The sequence below is a fragment of the Ammodytes marinus genome (assembly GCF_949987685.1).
Source record: "Ammodytes marinus genome assembly, chromosome: 15".
In the NCBI taxonomy this organism is placed as follows: domain Eukaryota; kingdom Metazoa; phylum Chordata; class Actinopteri; order Uranoscopiformes; family Ammodytidae; genus Ammodytes; species Ammodytes marinus.
In genome coordinates this window covers 6,381,359-6,394,922 of record NC_137219.1, presented here as the reverse complement: position 1 = coordinate 6,394,922, position 13,564 = coordinate 6,381,359, and the positions used below count along the sequence as shown (strand labels likewise).

General features: G+C 42.2%; 1 protein-coding gene across 1 annotated transcript; it reads left to right on the top strand.

The window, feature by feature from the left end:
• The first annotated feature begins 328 nt into the window (after positions 1-328).
• On the top strand, positions 329-12,771 carry hivep2b (HIVEP zinc finger 2b). Its single transcript, XM_080041877.1, has 7 exons — positions 329-450; positions 2,836-6,800; positions 7,377-7,534; positions 7,708-7,883; positions 8,320-8,418; positions 8,510-9,249; positions 10,171-12,771. The coding sequence occupies exons 2-7, from the start codon at positions 2,940-2,942 to the stop codon at positions 10,567-10,569; spliced, it is 5,433 nt and encodes a 1,810-aa protein (XP_079898003.1). The 5' UTR covers positions 329-450; positions 2,836-2,939; the 3' UTR covers positions 10,570-12,771.
• The last annotated feature ends 793 nt before the right edge of the window (positions 12,772-13,564 follow it).

Below are 13,564 nucleotides of genomic sequence, written 5' to 3'. Positions count from 1 at the left end.
CACAATTTCAGGCTAAAATAAATTATTATGAATAAACTGGTTGTCTAGAAAGGTGATGTTTAGCTCTTTGCATCATGATATCCGACTCCCCACTTTGTGTGTAGTGTGAGGCAGCTGCTGCTGTGCTTCGAAACACAGTGAGAGAGAGAGAGAGGAAAAGAGTCCTTTAACGTGGGCTGTTGTATAATCCCTCCCAGGGCCCCTTTGCTATTTTTGTGCCTTGGTCCGCACGTCACGGTTGGGTATTTTCTCTGGTGACTAGCTCGCATCAATAGATCTTCTAATGTACACCCAGTCGGCCAGCAGCTTCATGACTGATGGGACTTTACCTTGCTAATTTATTTCATTATTGTTACCGTTGGCATGAGGAGAATGGAGAAACGGACTATGCAGTGTGAGGAATGTCACATGTGACTGTCGATATGGGACAGGGGACTATTCAAATGTCAGGTCTGTATGAGGATTATATTTGATATCTGAATATCATCTGCTTTGTGAGCTGAGGCTTTTCTTCCCATCAATCCGTGTGCTTTTATGTCATTCTGACCACAGTGGGAGCTGTCGATTGATCCTGCATGCTATGTGCTATGTTGCTGTTAGAATACCACTGAGGGTTTTGCCATCCAGCGTCTCTCAAGCCGGTCATCCCCTTCTGATATGTATGGATTTGTTGTCAGTGTGAAGCTTCATGCTGGTTTCCTTTAATGGCCAACTTAGCCTCTAATGATGTAATGCAACGGCACAACGATGGTCTCTATAGCCAGTATTTATTTGCTCATTGTCCTCTTATCGTGTGAGAAAAGCAATAAGGGATGTGCCCGGCAAATATCTCCTGCTCAAATAAATCATATCTCTCCATCCATGCGACATACTGTACCACAGTCAGCCCACAATTGTCCTCCTGACACACACCTACTGCCACCCACCTGCCTCCTGTTGTCGCACGTCATTGATGCTGTGTCATATATTTTTCTTAAAAAGGTTAGTGCTTGTTGCCGGGAGTGAGAGATATTTGCAGTGAACGGTTCTTTATACGGAAAACTCTGAAATCTGTTGACAGACTCGTGAATGAGACACTGAACATGTCGGCTGTGCTCCCTCTCTATCGTGCTTAGTTCAAAGGTATGCATTGTTTCTGAGGGTCTTATCTCGCTGTCACTCCGCATGCTTATTCCCCCCCTTGTAGCTCAGAGGATGGAAACTAAGCAATGAGGTCAAAACGACCTTGAAAGGGAGGTCCCCTATCAGGCCTCTGAATTGTGTTACCCCCGGGCACCCCACTTACAGTAGTTTACCTCTGAAAACCTCCCTATTGGAAAAACATGGATCGTTCCAATCTGAAGCAGTGCTCGCCATGCCTCACATTATGTTTTCTCGGTCCTGCTCTGGGAGAAGCCCTCAAATCTGTCCGAAGGCAAAGCTACTGAACCGTAAACAGCTCAAAGAGGCAGTGGGCTTTTGCAAAATAATACAAATTGGGAGATTATTTATCATATTTACAACTCATTTCAAGCATCTCTAGGCATCTTTAAGAGTCACCTTGGATTCGTATCCTCTGGTTTATGCCTGAAGAAATGTGTGGTGGTGCTAACAAAGAAAGAAAGAGAGGGAGTGAGAGAACGAGAGTGAGAGTCGGAGGATGTCCTAATTAAGGGGAACTCAGAGGGTTTGAACCAGATAATCTTACATAACCTCGTTAGGGAGGACACAGCGTTTGATACTGAGAAGATGGAAACGACGTGCCCTCAGAGATCCATCCCCATGGTATGAGACAAAAGTGTAGTGGTGAGAGCAGTTCACTTTAACCACAGCGTTGATGAGTTTTCCATGTTTATGTGTAGGGCACTATATGGTCCTGTGTGCACTAGTAACACAGATAGTTTACAGGGTGTGTAGATGATATGATCCTGGCATTGGATAAAAGACTTACACAGAAAACTTTTCAGTATTTTACGCAGATATTGCAACAATAGGGATGCAGGTACTTCACACTTTATCATGATATTTCCTCTGTGTGCTGGCATGCATCGACACAAATACCATACTAAAATAAAGTGTTTTATTCTGAAATTCTGTCCCCCATATTCTGTAGAGTTGTAACAATTTAATGTTTTTTTTATTTAAGCATTTGCACTTGTTTTTCCATGCAACCCTCCAAAGTTTTTTTAATAGCCTATAAAGTTGACATAATAATAGCTGTCCTCCCCATGGTTTCCTTGCTGACAGCAACTTCTATGTATGACCATTTATTAACTGATATAAAGATATTTGCACTTAAAAGAGTAACTATTATAATAAAAGTTCCATTTCACATGAAAGGAAAATAAGTTGATTTTTAGATTGTTGAAGCTTGTTGAAATGAGATGGGGTTGTGATAAGGAATTATATTATACTGTTAGATTCCTATTCAGCTCACTTATTGAAAAATAACATATAGAAGGTATAATTATTCATTGCACACAGATTATACAGTCATGAGTCATGTGCCTTAAATACCTAAACACATCTATGCATGTTCATGGAGTAAGCAATCTTGGGGGTATCTACAGGGTTTACTTAAGGTTACTTAGGTGTTTATAGGCTGGTAAAGAGAAAATACTTTTCCATTCCTGCTGTGATGGAGCTCATTATGCATTTTATTCTACAATTCTTTTAGAAGGATAACTGGGAAACAGTCTTGAATAGCTCTCACTCACAAATATATTAAGGCTGAACTCTGACTTAAATAACTATTTTTGTCTTGATAACCCACATGTGGTCCTAGTTTAGATGATTGTTTTTCATACATTAATAGTTGATTGGTCTAATTGGAAATTCTGTCTGATTTCTTTTCAGATGACCCTTACCCGCAATTAATTCCCATGAATGTTAATATCACTACAGTTACATAACAGATAGTGCCCTTGAAAATTGATCCCAAGGAAAGTGACATTGGATTCATGGAGTCACTTGAAACTACTGCAGGGGTGACAATCTCCCCAGAGGGTCAGGACAGAAATGTTGCACAGAAAAAATGCACCTCAGAGGCAGCACAGACTAAAAGGAGTCCATCAATTGAAATGGAGGACGAGGAATGGCACCAACAATTGCAAGAAGGTCAAAGCGGAGACCAGTGTGGTTTCAAAGAAAAGTCTGACTCAGGGAAATCACTGCAATTAGAAGATGAGCTCTCCCAAATCCAGTCCACAAGTTATCAAGACTATGAGGTTTCTTCATATCCCCTACAGTCCACAACATCATTTCCCATTGGCAAACCGAAAGCGGTAGGTCACTTAGTTTCTGAACAGTCCCCTGGATCTGAATCTCACACCGGTTCACCTGATGTCCAACACCAGTGTTCCTATTCGGGAATAGATCAGCTGTCAGAGAGTGTGTGCAAGGTGGAACAGAAACCACAAAAGCCTGGGAAGTATGTTTGTGATTACTGTGGAAGGGCATGTGCCAAACCCAGCGTGCTTAAGAAACATATTCGTTCCCATACTGGGGAACGGCCCTATCCATGTGTCCCTTGCGGTTTCTCCTTTAAAACCAAGAGTAATTTATACAAACACCGAAAGTCCCATGCTCACTCAGTAAAAGCTGGAACAGTGCCACTCTCAGAACTTGGTTCTTACAATGCCAATACAGACCAGGGGTCCTTTGAAGGGGAAGGAGAGTTATTCTCTGATGCTGAGCAAAGCACGGACACGGACGAGGACACTCTTAACGACCCACTGCTGCTGCTGGACTCTCCACTGGAGGGATCAGATAACACCGCTGTAAAAGTACTAAATCTCATTGCTCAGAAAAAGGGAGCCACGTTGATGTCAGCTCAGGATGGTTCATCCCAGCCCCAAGAAATCAATGCACCTCCTGTCGCTGCCGAGGCTAGCCGTGCAATTCAATCTTGCACGATCAAACAGAGGCTTGCACTTCGGCTCTCTGAAAAAAGAAGCAGTGACTCTGACCACAATTTGTCCCTCCCGAGTCAGTCGAGCAAGGGCAGCACGGACTCTGGCTACTTCTCGCGTTCTGAAAGTACCGAGCACCAGCCTGGTCCTCCGAATACTAATGCAAAGTCCTATCAGGAAATTATGTTTGGGAAGTGTTACAGACCAAGCCCTAAACAGACAGCAGCTTTCATGGCTTGTAGCGAAGAATCCAGTGACTATACTGTGAAACGCTCTGAGAAAGGTGTTTCCCGCGTTTTCACCCAAGAAAAAGAGACTGTTGAATCAATCAAAATAAACACAAAATCATTCACAAGGGAAGAGGTAAAGGAACCCCTGTTGGACCCTGGCTCCGATATGGGACCTCTGATGAGAAGCAACTCAATGCCAACGTCCTCAGAAGTGTGTCTGCCTATGCCTCAAGCCCTCAGAGGCAGCCACTCGTTTGATGAAAGAACAAGCGCCGGGGGCATGAGGAGACTGAGGCGGCAAGCTGCGTTCGAACACTCTGCACATGATGGCCACGCAGACACTGACAGCCATACAAAGATTAGCGAAAGTGGCATTTCACTATCGGGATTGGAAATGGAAAATTACCCCTCTATGCCTTCACATATGAGCCATCAGAGACAGGCAATGGAACTGGCAACACGGAAGCGTCGGAAGGAGAAGAGGGAAGAGGAAGATCTAGCGGGTCAATATGAGGGCCATCATGAACAGTGTGAAGAAATGTTCGATTCCAGCAAGGACTATGATTCAAAGCAAGACACAGTGGGCATTATGGCATTAGGAAAAGGACAGTCTTCAAGTATGGTAACACAGATGGACAAGTGTGACATGGACATATCAGTAAGTCTAGAAATGTCTGGTCGGAAAACTTTAGGGAATGTCATTTCTGTCATCCAGCACACAAACTCGATAAACAGGCCTCAATCACTCTCTGAACAATCAGAATCTTACAAGTATCATGGGCAGAGACAGGAAAGTATTTCCTCATTTCAAACCATGGAGGCAAGTAAATCATATGAGATGGAAATGAGCGACAGGCAATCATTTCAACTGGGCCCTAAACTTGTGCGCCAGCCCAACATACAAGTCCCCGAAATTAGGGTCACAGTGGAGCCTGACAGCCCGGAAAAAGCTCCAGAGGTGCAGGTGAAGGTGAAGGAGCCAGAGAAGCAAGTGGAGGAGTTTCAGTGGCCTCAAAGGAGTGAAACTTTAGCACAATTCCCTCCAGAAAAGCTCCCTCCAAAGAAGAAAAGGCTACGCTTAGCTGACATTGAGCACTCCTCTGGTGAATCCAGTTTCGAATCAGCCTGCACCAGCCTCTCCCGCAGCCCAAGCCAAGACAGCAACTTATCTTACAGCTCCACTTACTCCTTTGATAGGGAAGAGAGCTTGAAGTCAGTCTCTCCAGCCAGGCAGGATGAGTTTGGCAAACCGCTCGAGCTCTTAGCTGTGCCAGGGAGTGGGCACTCCCTCTCTGTGCTCAACCAGCGTCAACAACATGAAATGAGACGCTCCTGCTCGGAGCAGGCGCCGTGTAACTTGCGCAAGGAGTTCCCAGAGGTACGCAGTATATCATTTGACTATGGCAGTCTTTCTCCAACATCCAAAGTTAGACACGTGGACATTAGCACCGGTCACTCAGCTGTGAGGGACAGAAAGAGGGGTGACTTGGTGAGACAGGAGTCATTGAATATGGACACTGAGGTAATACAAATCCCATCACAAGTGTTTCCGCACTACCTCAGCAGCAACCCCCCTCCGTTCACAGCAGTTGCTATTCTGCCTCAGTCTTTGCCAATATTTTCAGCCGGGAATACATTTCCCCAGCTGTCACATCCAAGCCTGTTAGTTCCTGTAAGAATACATACTCACGTGCCATCCTATGGCAGTATCACATACACCTCAGTATCACAGATTTTCGACAATCAGTACGACAGTGTTAGCTCCACCACGTCCACCTCTCAGAATCAAATTTCACGTTTGTGTGGAAATCTTGATCCTCATAGTGTATTAGCTTACACAAGACCACCTTCGATGCACACTCTAAATGTTGAAGCCCTGGATTTGTCATCAGCTAAACTCAAGACAGGCATCCCTCTCTCTCTTACCTCCAGAACAATCTCAACCACTAACGCGTCCAGTGGTGGCGCAAACAAAAGAATGCTTTCCCCAGCCAGAGGCCTAGACATATTCCTGGAGGTCAAGCAGCAAAAACGTGTGAAAGAAGAGCGAATGTATGGGCAGATTGTAGAGGAGCTGAGTGCAGTGGAGTTGGGAAAATGTAATTTGAGCGAAGAGAAGGGTCACAGGTCTGAGATGCAGAGTGCTTCAACACCTCATGCTCAGGATGACTCAAGTAGGAGCAAATTTATCGCACTTCATCAGAAAGTGATAGAAGTAACTGACCACGAACTTGAGTCAGCTATGGAAAGTAGCTCGCCTCCCTACTCAATGTTATCAGTCAGCGAAGTGAAAGAAGTTGGCATGGATAAGCGAGCGCAGACGGATATGGTGGCACAGCCGGTTACCACTCCAGACATCCTGATCCCAGACACCGAACATTCAAGACAGTTATCTCAGTTTCCAAGTCTTCGCACTTCGACAGGTGTGAGTTGGTGTTATCTCAACTACACCAAGCCCAGCTGCTCTCACAACAATGCCCCTTTCTCATCCGTGTACGCCACCTGGTGTGTGAGTTCCCAAAACACGAACCCTCTTGAACTGAGTACCAGTACTGCTTTGGCTCTACTCCAGTCCAAACAGAGGGGAGACAAGATGATATACACTGTGGCCGCCATGTGTCCGCCTGGCACAGGGAAACTGGTTTCATCCCTCATCATGTGGAGGCAAACCATAGACCAGGTGACAAAATAATCTATGCATTGTTTCTAAAGCGTTCATCAAATAAAATAAAAACATTTCCAGAATTTGAGATTATAGCCCTATTAAGTACATAATTATTATTAATATTTTTTTTAAATGTATAAAGTTTGTAGGACCTTATTACCCATAATATGACAAAATGCAAACTTAAAATCTTTTGACAGAAGGTTCAGTCACTTATGGAAAGTCTCTGGAGATTATTTTTCGGCAGAGTGTTTCCTTCTCTTATTGTGAATTGTGTGTATTTATTGTGTCCAAAAAAATAGGAAGTCTTGGCATGGAAAAATACTGGACACTCAAATTATATTAAAGCATATATCCATTGGATTCTATGTATAACATATATTGTGACATACAAATCATTAGAGTTACCTGTAAAGACCCCCCCCTCCCCACACACACACACACCCACCCCAGCAGCAGCATAATTCATGTTTGCAAAACATGCTGTGTAAGGCCATGTGTGACACACAATATTGGAAGCATTACGTTACATTGTCGATACGGTGTCCACTTAAAATGGATGTTAACAAAATGTTTGTTCATCTGATTCAGCTGCAGAGGAAACCCGAGCCCAAAGAGGTGGACATCACCTACGGGAAGAAGGTGAAAGATGCCAGCTGCCGAGTAAAAACTACCAAGGAGGAGTGGAAAGAGAGGGAGGTTTCCACAACCCAACCAGTGCCAACACGCATTAAGATATTTGAGGGAGGGTAAGTTAAGATATTAGTTATCATAACACTTGTCATATCTGCTGACAGCAAATGCAGCAGCTATAAAAAGGTGTGAGTCCCTAAACTATCTGTCGGTCTTGGCTCTTTTTTTTTAACCTATTGAGGACTATTTTATTCTATTATTTCATTAGTTGACTGAATTTATCTTTCAGGTTCAAGTCCAGTGAAGACTATGTGTATGTCAGAGGTCGTGGCAGGGGGAAATACATTTGTGAGGAGTGTGGTATTCGCTGTAAGAAGCCCAGCATGCTGAAGAAACACATCAGGACCCATACGGACGTGAGACCTTACGTTTGCAGGGTCTGCAACTTTGCTTTTAAAACTAAAGGTGAGGATTATTTAGGTTTATAGATCATATAGACTTTAACTATAATAAATCAGACTCACTAATAACAGTTTTTATTTAAAACAAATGGAAACCTTTTAGTGTTTTATCAGAATAATAACAAAGAGTCAAAATCTTACATAACAAAATAATAAAAAAATCTTTCTGCATATCAGATTTAAAAGGCAATTTGCAGCAGCAGCAAATGCTTTATAGTTTTTTCCACCATTGAGAGGTACTAAAGGGCAAAATCAGCAGCACAGTTGTACTGTCTACTCCTTTTTCTCTTCACTTCAAACTCTGATGTAGACTTGGGTCTCTTAAAACTGATTAATGGAAAATTAAAAAAAACTTTAGAGAGAAAATGTATAACCAAAATCTAACCCCCCAAAAAAACACCAAAAAAACAAGCCTTACTTAATTGTTTTAACTTTTCCAGGAAACCTGACTAAGCATATGAAGTCAAAGGCACACATGAAGAAATGTCTTGAACTGGGAGTGTCAGTGACGATGGATGAGACGGAGATGCAGGAACTCGGTAAAATACTGACCAATTTAACATTCTTGCACGTGTATAAATCAAAGCAAAATAATCCAGTTAAAACTGATGCATTTGTCTTTTAAAATAGATGACATCCAACAAGACTCCAAGACAGAGGTGGTGGTCACAAGCAAACACCAATTCTCAGATGCAGAGGACTCTGACGGCATGGACGAAGAAGTTGACGAAATCGATGAGGACGATGACGAGGATGATGACTATGACGGGGAGTCCACCCCAAAGTTGCGTTCAAGAAGCACTAGTCCTCAGCCGTGCGGAGTAACTTCTCTGTCAGTCACCGCCACAGCCAGTATCCATGGCTATTCCATCACCTCTCGTCCCGACACAGACATCCGCCAACGACCTTTCCTTCAAACAGACCAGAGAGAGAAGTCCGTGGATGAAGACTCTCTGACTATGCTGTCTCCAGACCAGGCCACCTTCCTGTTTGACCCGTACTCTTCTTGCCTGCTCTCTCCTGGTTGGGAGTCTCCTATTCGAGAGCCCTCCCCTTCACGCCTGCGATACCCGTCCCCAAGACGAGAGCTCTCACCGCGAGGCCGCTCCGCCTCTCCCAGATGGGACACCTCCCCGCTAAGACCTAGTTCGCCCAGCTTCACACCCATTCAGCACCTCTCCCCGGTCTCACTGGAACGACCCATGTCTCCTGGGACAGAGCTGGCAGGAAAGCGAGGCCGGCAGAGAGTTGTTCTAAGGGCGGTTTCACCACGCAGAGGCTCGCACCAACACAGAGGTAGCAGTGATAAGACAAGACACCAGGCCAAGATGGAGATGGCTCAACAACAAGGAGCCTTTGAAATGGAAATGGTACGTAGCATAAAGTATTCTACTGCATGTAGATAGGTTTATGAAAAGCTTGCCAACGGATTTCGATATTTCATGGAGTTTAGAAGTGTTTCATTCAGCTGAACTATCTTTTTATTCTATGATTGTGTCAATATTATATATCTTGATGCATGCGGATCCATATACAACATTGTGAACATTAAATGTATTCAAATAAAGAAATAAGTCTGGTTATTGTCAACAAATATCATGAAAAGACCAAACAATGCATCGATCTAACTACAAAGTAATTCCTGTGTAGCTGAAGTCAGTTAGGCCTACAGCTTCAGTGCTATAGATTTTCATTGTTGTCCAAAACCACATCAATGAGGCACACTGGATGACATGTTCCTTCATTACCAAGAACACACGCTGTAGTTATTTTGAGTCCATCCCACGAACATGGGCTTACTGCTTGTAAATAGTAATACTAGCTAGACTATTGTTATGAGCAGGAAATAGGCCCTAACAGATACACAATTTAACCATAGGGTAAGGGTGAGTAGTTTTGCTAAAATACATTTTACAACTACCGTGCTTGGCTTTTTGAGAACGTTATTTATCCTTATTTTTGTGAAATTAAAGTATATTTATGAAGGAGTACTGTATTTGGTAGGAACAAATGGGCTTGGAGCTGAGGGCCACAGAGAAGGGAAGTTGTGAAGTAAGACACGGATTGCTGGTTCTGGTCTTTGCATTGGATTTGTGAACAAATTATAGATTTCCACAAACCTGATCATTTAATGGATTGGCATCATTCCCCATGTGTTCTCCAACAGTGCTGTCTGAAGTTTACTTAATCATCTGTATTTCTCACATATCTCAGCCAGTAATACATTTTTACATGAGAAATTATCCTGCCAATGTCCAAACTGTTGCTAATGCTGCCAATATGCATTTCAGGATCAAAGGAGCAGCTTGGCATCCAGTCTGCCCGGTAATGCTGCCAGTTCTCATCACCAGAACATCCTCAGCCACCTCCCTCTTCACTCCCAAATGCCCAAAACTAAGAGTTTTCTGCCTATTGTTCCTGTCGGGGGGCTCCAGATGCTCCACTCCCCACCTTCCGCCAACGACGATGCCACCCCCTCCTCGGGACAGAGTCCGCAGAGCAGTGATGGCCAGCGTTGTAGCAGCACGGACGGATCTATCCATGGGTTCGAGACGGGAGGAGACGACATCATAGGCCAGAACCAGGCCACTCCGGAGCAAAGCCTCGACCACAGCGGACAAGAAGAGAACGTCCAGACCTGCTTAAAAGCCATTGAGTCGTTGAAGATAACCACAGAAGACCCTCATTGAAAAACCCATTTCTCTGTCTCCTTGTCTTGTTTGAACCAGGAACAGACACCCCCCACTGCTACACCTGCAGCATTGTTGTCCTCAGCCCTTTAGGCACATAACTCCATCTTTATCCCGTTAAGAGGCAATATAATTACACTTCCTGTGGGCTTGCACATACTTCAGACAGCTTCTTGTAAATCTGAGTGGAGATCAAACCTTCACAGTGAAGAAGAAATCCGCTCAGTCTGTGTGTGCTCTTCGCTTCGGAGAATCTTTGAAATAATTGGACGAACAGCAGTATGTCTTGTAAGGTGGAGAATCATTGTTGGGTGCAGGTGCAATATGGAAAGATAATATGCTAATATGCCTTTGTTTGACATAGTAGTTTGCGTACAATTGCACATAAATTATATTTATGGATTCTGTAAAAAAAATGTCCTTAACATATACTCCTTCTTAGATGCATACAAACAGTGTATTTTATGTGTACTTTGAAAATAGACTGTTGTTTTAATGTAATCATATCAAGGTGTGATGCAGTAGTGAAGTAAATAAAGACTATTTATAAAGGGGAAAAGTATGTGTATTATAAAACAGTCTGACCAAATTTTAAGTAGACGCTTTCTTGTGCAGTTTGGTGGTTCTAATCAAGCGGCAAGGGTCTGTGCCTTTATTTTGCTTTTCATCATTATGTTATCAGAAGGGTTGTTGTTGAAATACGAGAAAAGATGTTGATGTACTTTTTATGCAGATCTGTCGGTGCTGTCAGAAAGTTTGCTGAAAGGAAAGCTTTTTCTTGTTTTGTTCCGTCAGTTCTCCCGACAGACGGATGCAGCTTGATTTATGTGAAACAAATCTTAATTTTTTTTTCTTATGTTGCATTTTTCTTAATGTTGTGGTTTTTATCTTGGTAAAAATGCATGGGATTTGCTATTGCACAAAAATATAGGAAGTTAATATGTAATTATGAATACTGTAAGATGTATTTATATATTAGAACGTGAGCACTTATTGATACTGGTAAATATTTGACTACTATTTATATGGTATATCTGTACTTATGCAGCAGTGATGCAGTTATGCAGTGAGCCGCGCTGGCATTGCTTTTGATCTCCTGTCTTTGCTTTGATTGAACTGCTTTATTTTTCTCTCTAATACAGATGACCATACACATTTTATGAGTTTTGACGATGCACTTTCATCCTTTCATCTTTGATGTTTATCTGACTTGGTCAGTGAAAACGAGGGAGTAAAAAATGTTATGTTCTCTTGTGGTTTTTGAAACATTCCAGTCGTTTTTTTCATGTTTCTCATGTTGTGAAACACGTTGCGCACAACTTCAAGGGGCTATAAAGATCAGTCAACAGTGTGTTTTTATTGGATTTCAAGTGTAACTGGATAAATCAATATCACTTACTGTAAGTAATACTAAAAGTAATGATGTTAACGGCGTGAATTGGTTGACTATTACTGTGCTTCAGCTCAAAATGTAAGTAATCATTCACCAAATGCATTACTTCTCTGTATATATATATATGTGTGTATTTTTATGATTTAAACTATTTTTGCAGTGTTGAATTCTGAAACTTTTTACGCGGATTGTTCATATCTCTTTTAGAGGTAAAATGTCTGCAGATGACGTAACAGAGGTTAAACGAGGGCGAAAAATAGCACAGTGTTGATCGCTAACACCGTGTGTCTCATCTTTTTAAAAAAAATATTCAAATGTATTCATATCTTCAAGTGGTTATATCACCAGTTTGAGAATGCATTTCAAAATCAGAAAACACTTTGTTCACTCATGTTTACATACAAAATGACTTTAAACGGTGCACTGCTTTAATTTTGTTTCCCTATGAAGATGTTTGTAGCTTTGAATTCATTGGTTATGTAATTTTATTTGTCGTGATAACGGTGCAGGATGCTCATAAAATGTGAAGGGAAAGTGGCGCCTTCTAATTGCTTTTGCATACAGTATGTATTCAGATTGTGTGTGTGTTTTGTTTTGATTGTGCATTCATATTTACTGAACTGCATTGTGCCTCTCATGTCTATGGAAATTCCCTGTTAAACACAAAGAGGACAAATCATTTTACCTCCAAGCTAAAATATTTTGGAGGGACAAAACCTCAGTAGCCAATCTGTTCTTTAGCTATTTGCATCAAAACTGGTTAGACAGGGCGGAGTGCCTCTTTTATGCTATGGGGTCTTTATTGTTTGGTGCTCTACTTTTTCAGATTAAATTCAAAATTGTTTTAAAAGAATATACTTCTAACCCAAGGATGTGTGTTGCAGCTTATTTCTTGTTTTTTTTCAACTTTATTATTCAAAATGGCTTCCTTACCATTCCTCGTGCATAGATCACAATTGCTTCAATTAGAACACACAAGGAAGAGTTTTCAGTTGAAATCATTCACATTTTATCTTGAGGGGACATGTGGTAAAAGAGTAAAACGTTGCAGACACTCAAACCAGTGACATCTTCTGGTGAAAAAATATTACTGCGGCCAAAGCGTGGAACCAAAAAAAAAGAAATGAATGCTTCCAAAAATAGCTCTCACCTTGTGGATAATATTCAAACATTTTCAGGTTGCATCAAATTCAGAAATTCTCCACTGTGTTTCCGCAGCACACACACCCCCACAGTGTGTAAGTAAATACTGCATGTGTTAAGAATACCTTAAGAGGGGAAATGACTGTGATCTTAGAACGTATTATCTTCTCTGGATCGGGAAGGGCGTCTGTTCTAATTCTGGCCAATCAGAGCGAGAGTTCATTTTGTCTCTCTCTCCCTCTCTTTGCTGCTCAGTGACTCGGCCTGTCAGGTTCATTTGTTAGAATAATTATATGGCTGTTAGCTGCAGCCCGGCTCAAAACAAAATTAGAACTGCATTGGTTTTAAAGCAGCTGCAAAAATGAGGCATCTTGATGGTACAAACAAGTCCCACTCTAAGGTACATTCCTGCGTAGATTACAATCCGTGGAGCATGGGCTGTGTGTGTGTGAGTGGGGT

What these genes read in the sequence shown, in the direction of transcription:
- hivep2b (XM_080041877.1), top strand. Translation starts at nt 2,940, where the DNA reads ATGGAGTCACTTGAAACTACTGCAGGGGTGACAATCTCCCCAGAGGGT. An exon ending in GGAGGCAAACCATAGACCAG is followed by an intron (nt 6,801 to 7,376) that starts GTGACAAAATAA and finishes CATCTGATTCAG; the next exon opens with CTGCAGAGGAAACCCGAGCC. An exon ending in GAGCCTTTGAAATGGAAATG is followed by an intron (nt 9,250 to 10,170) that starts GTACGTAGCATA and finishes TATGCATTTCAG; the next exon opens with GATCAAAGGAGCAGCTTGGC.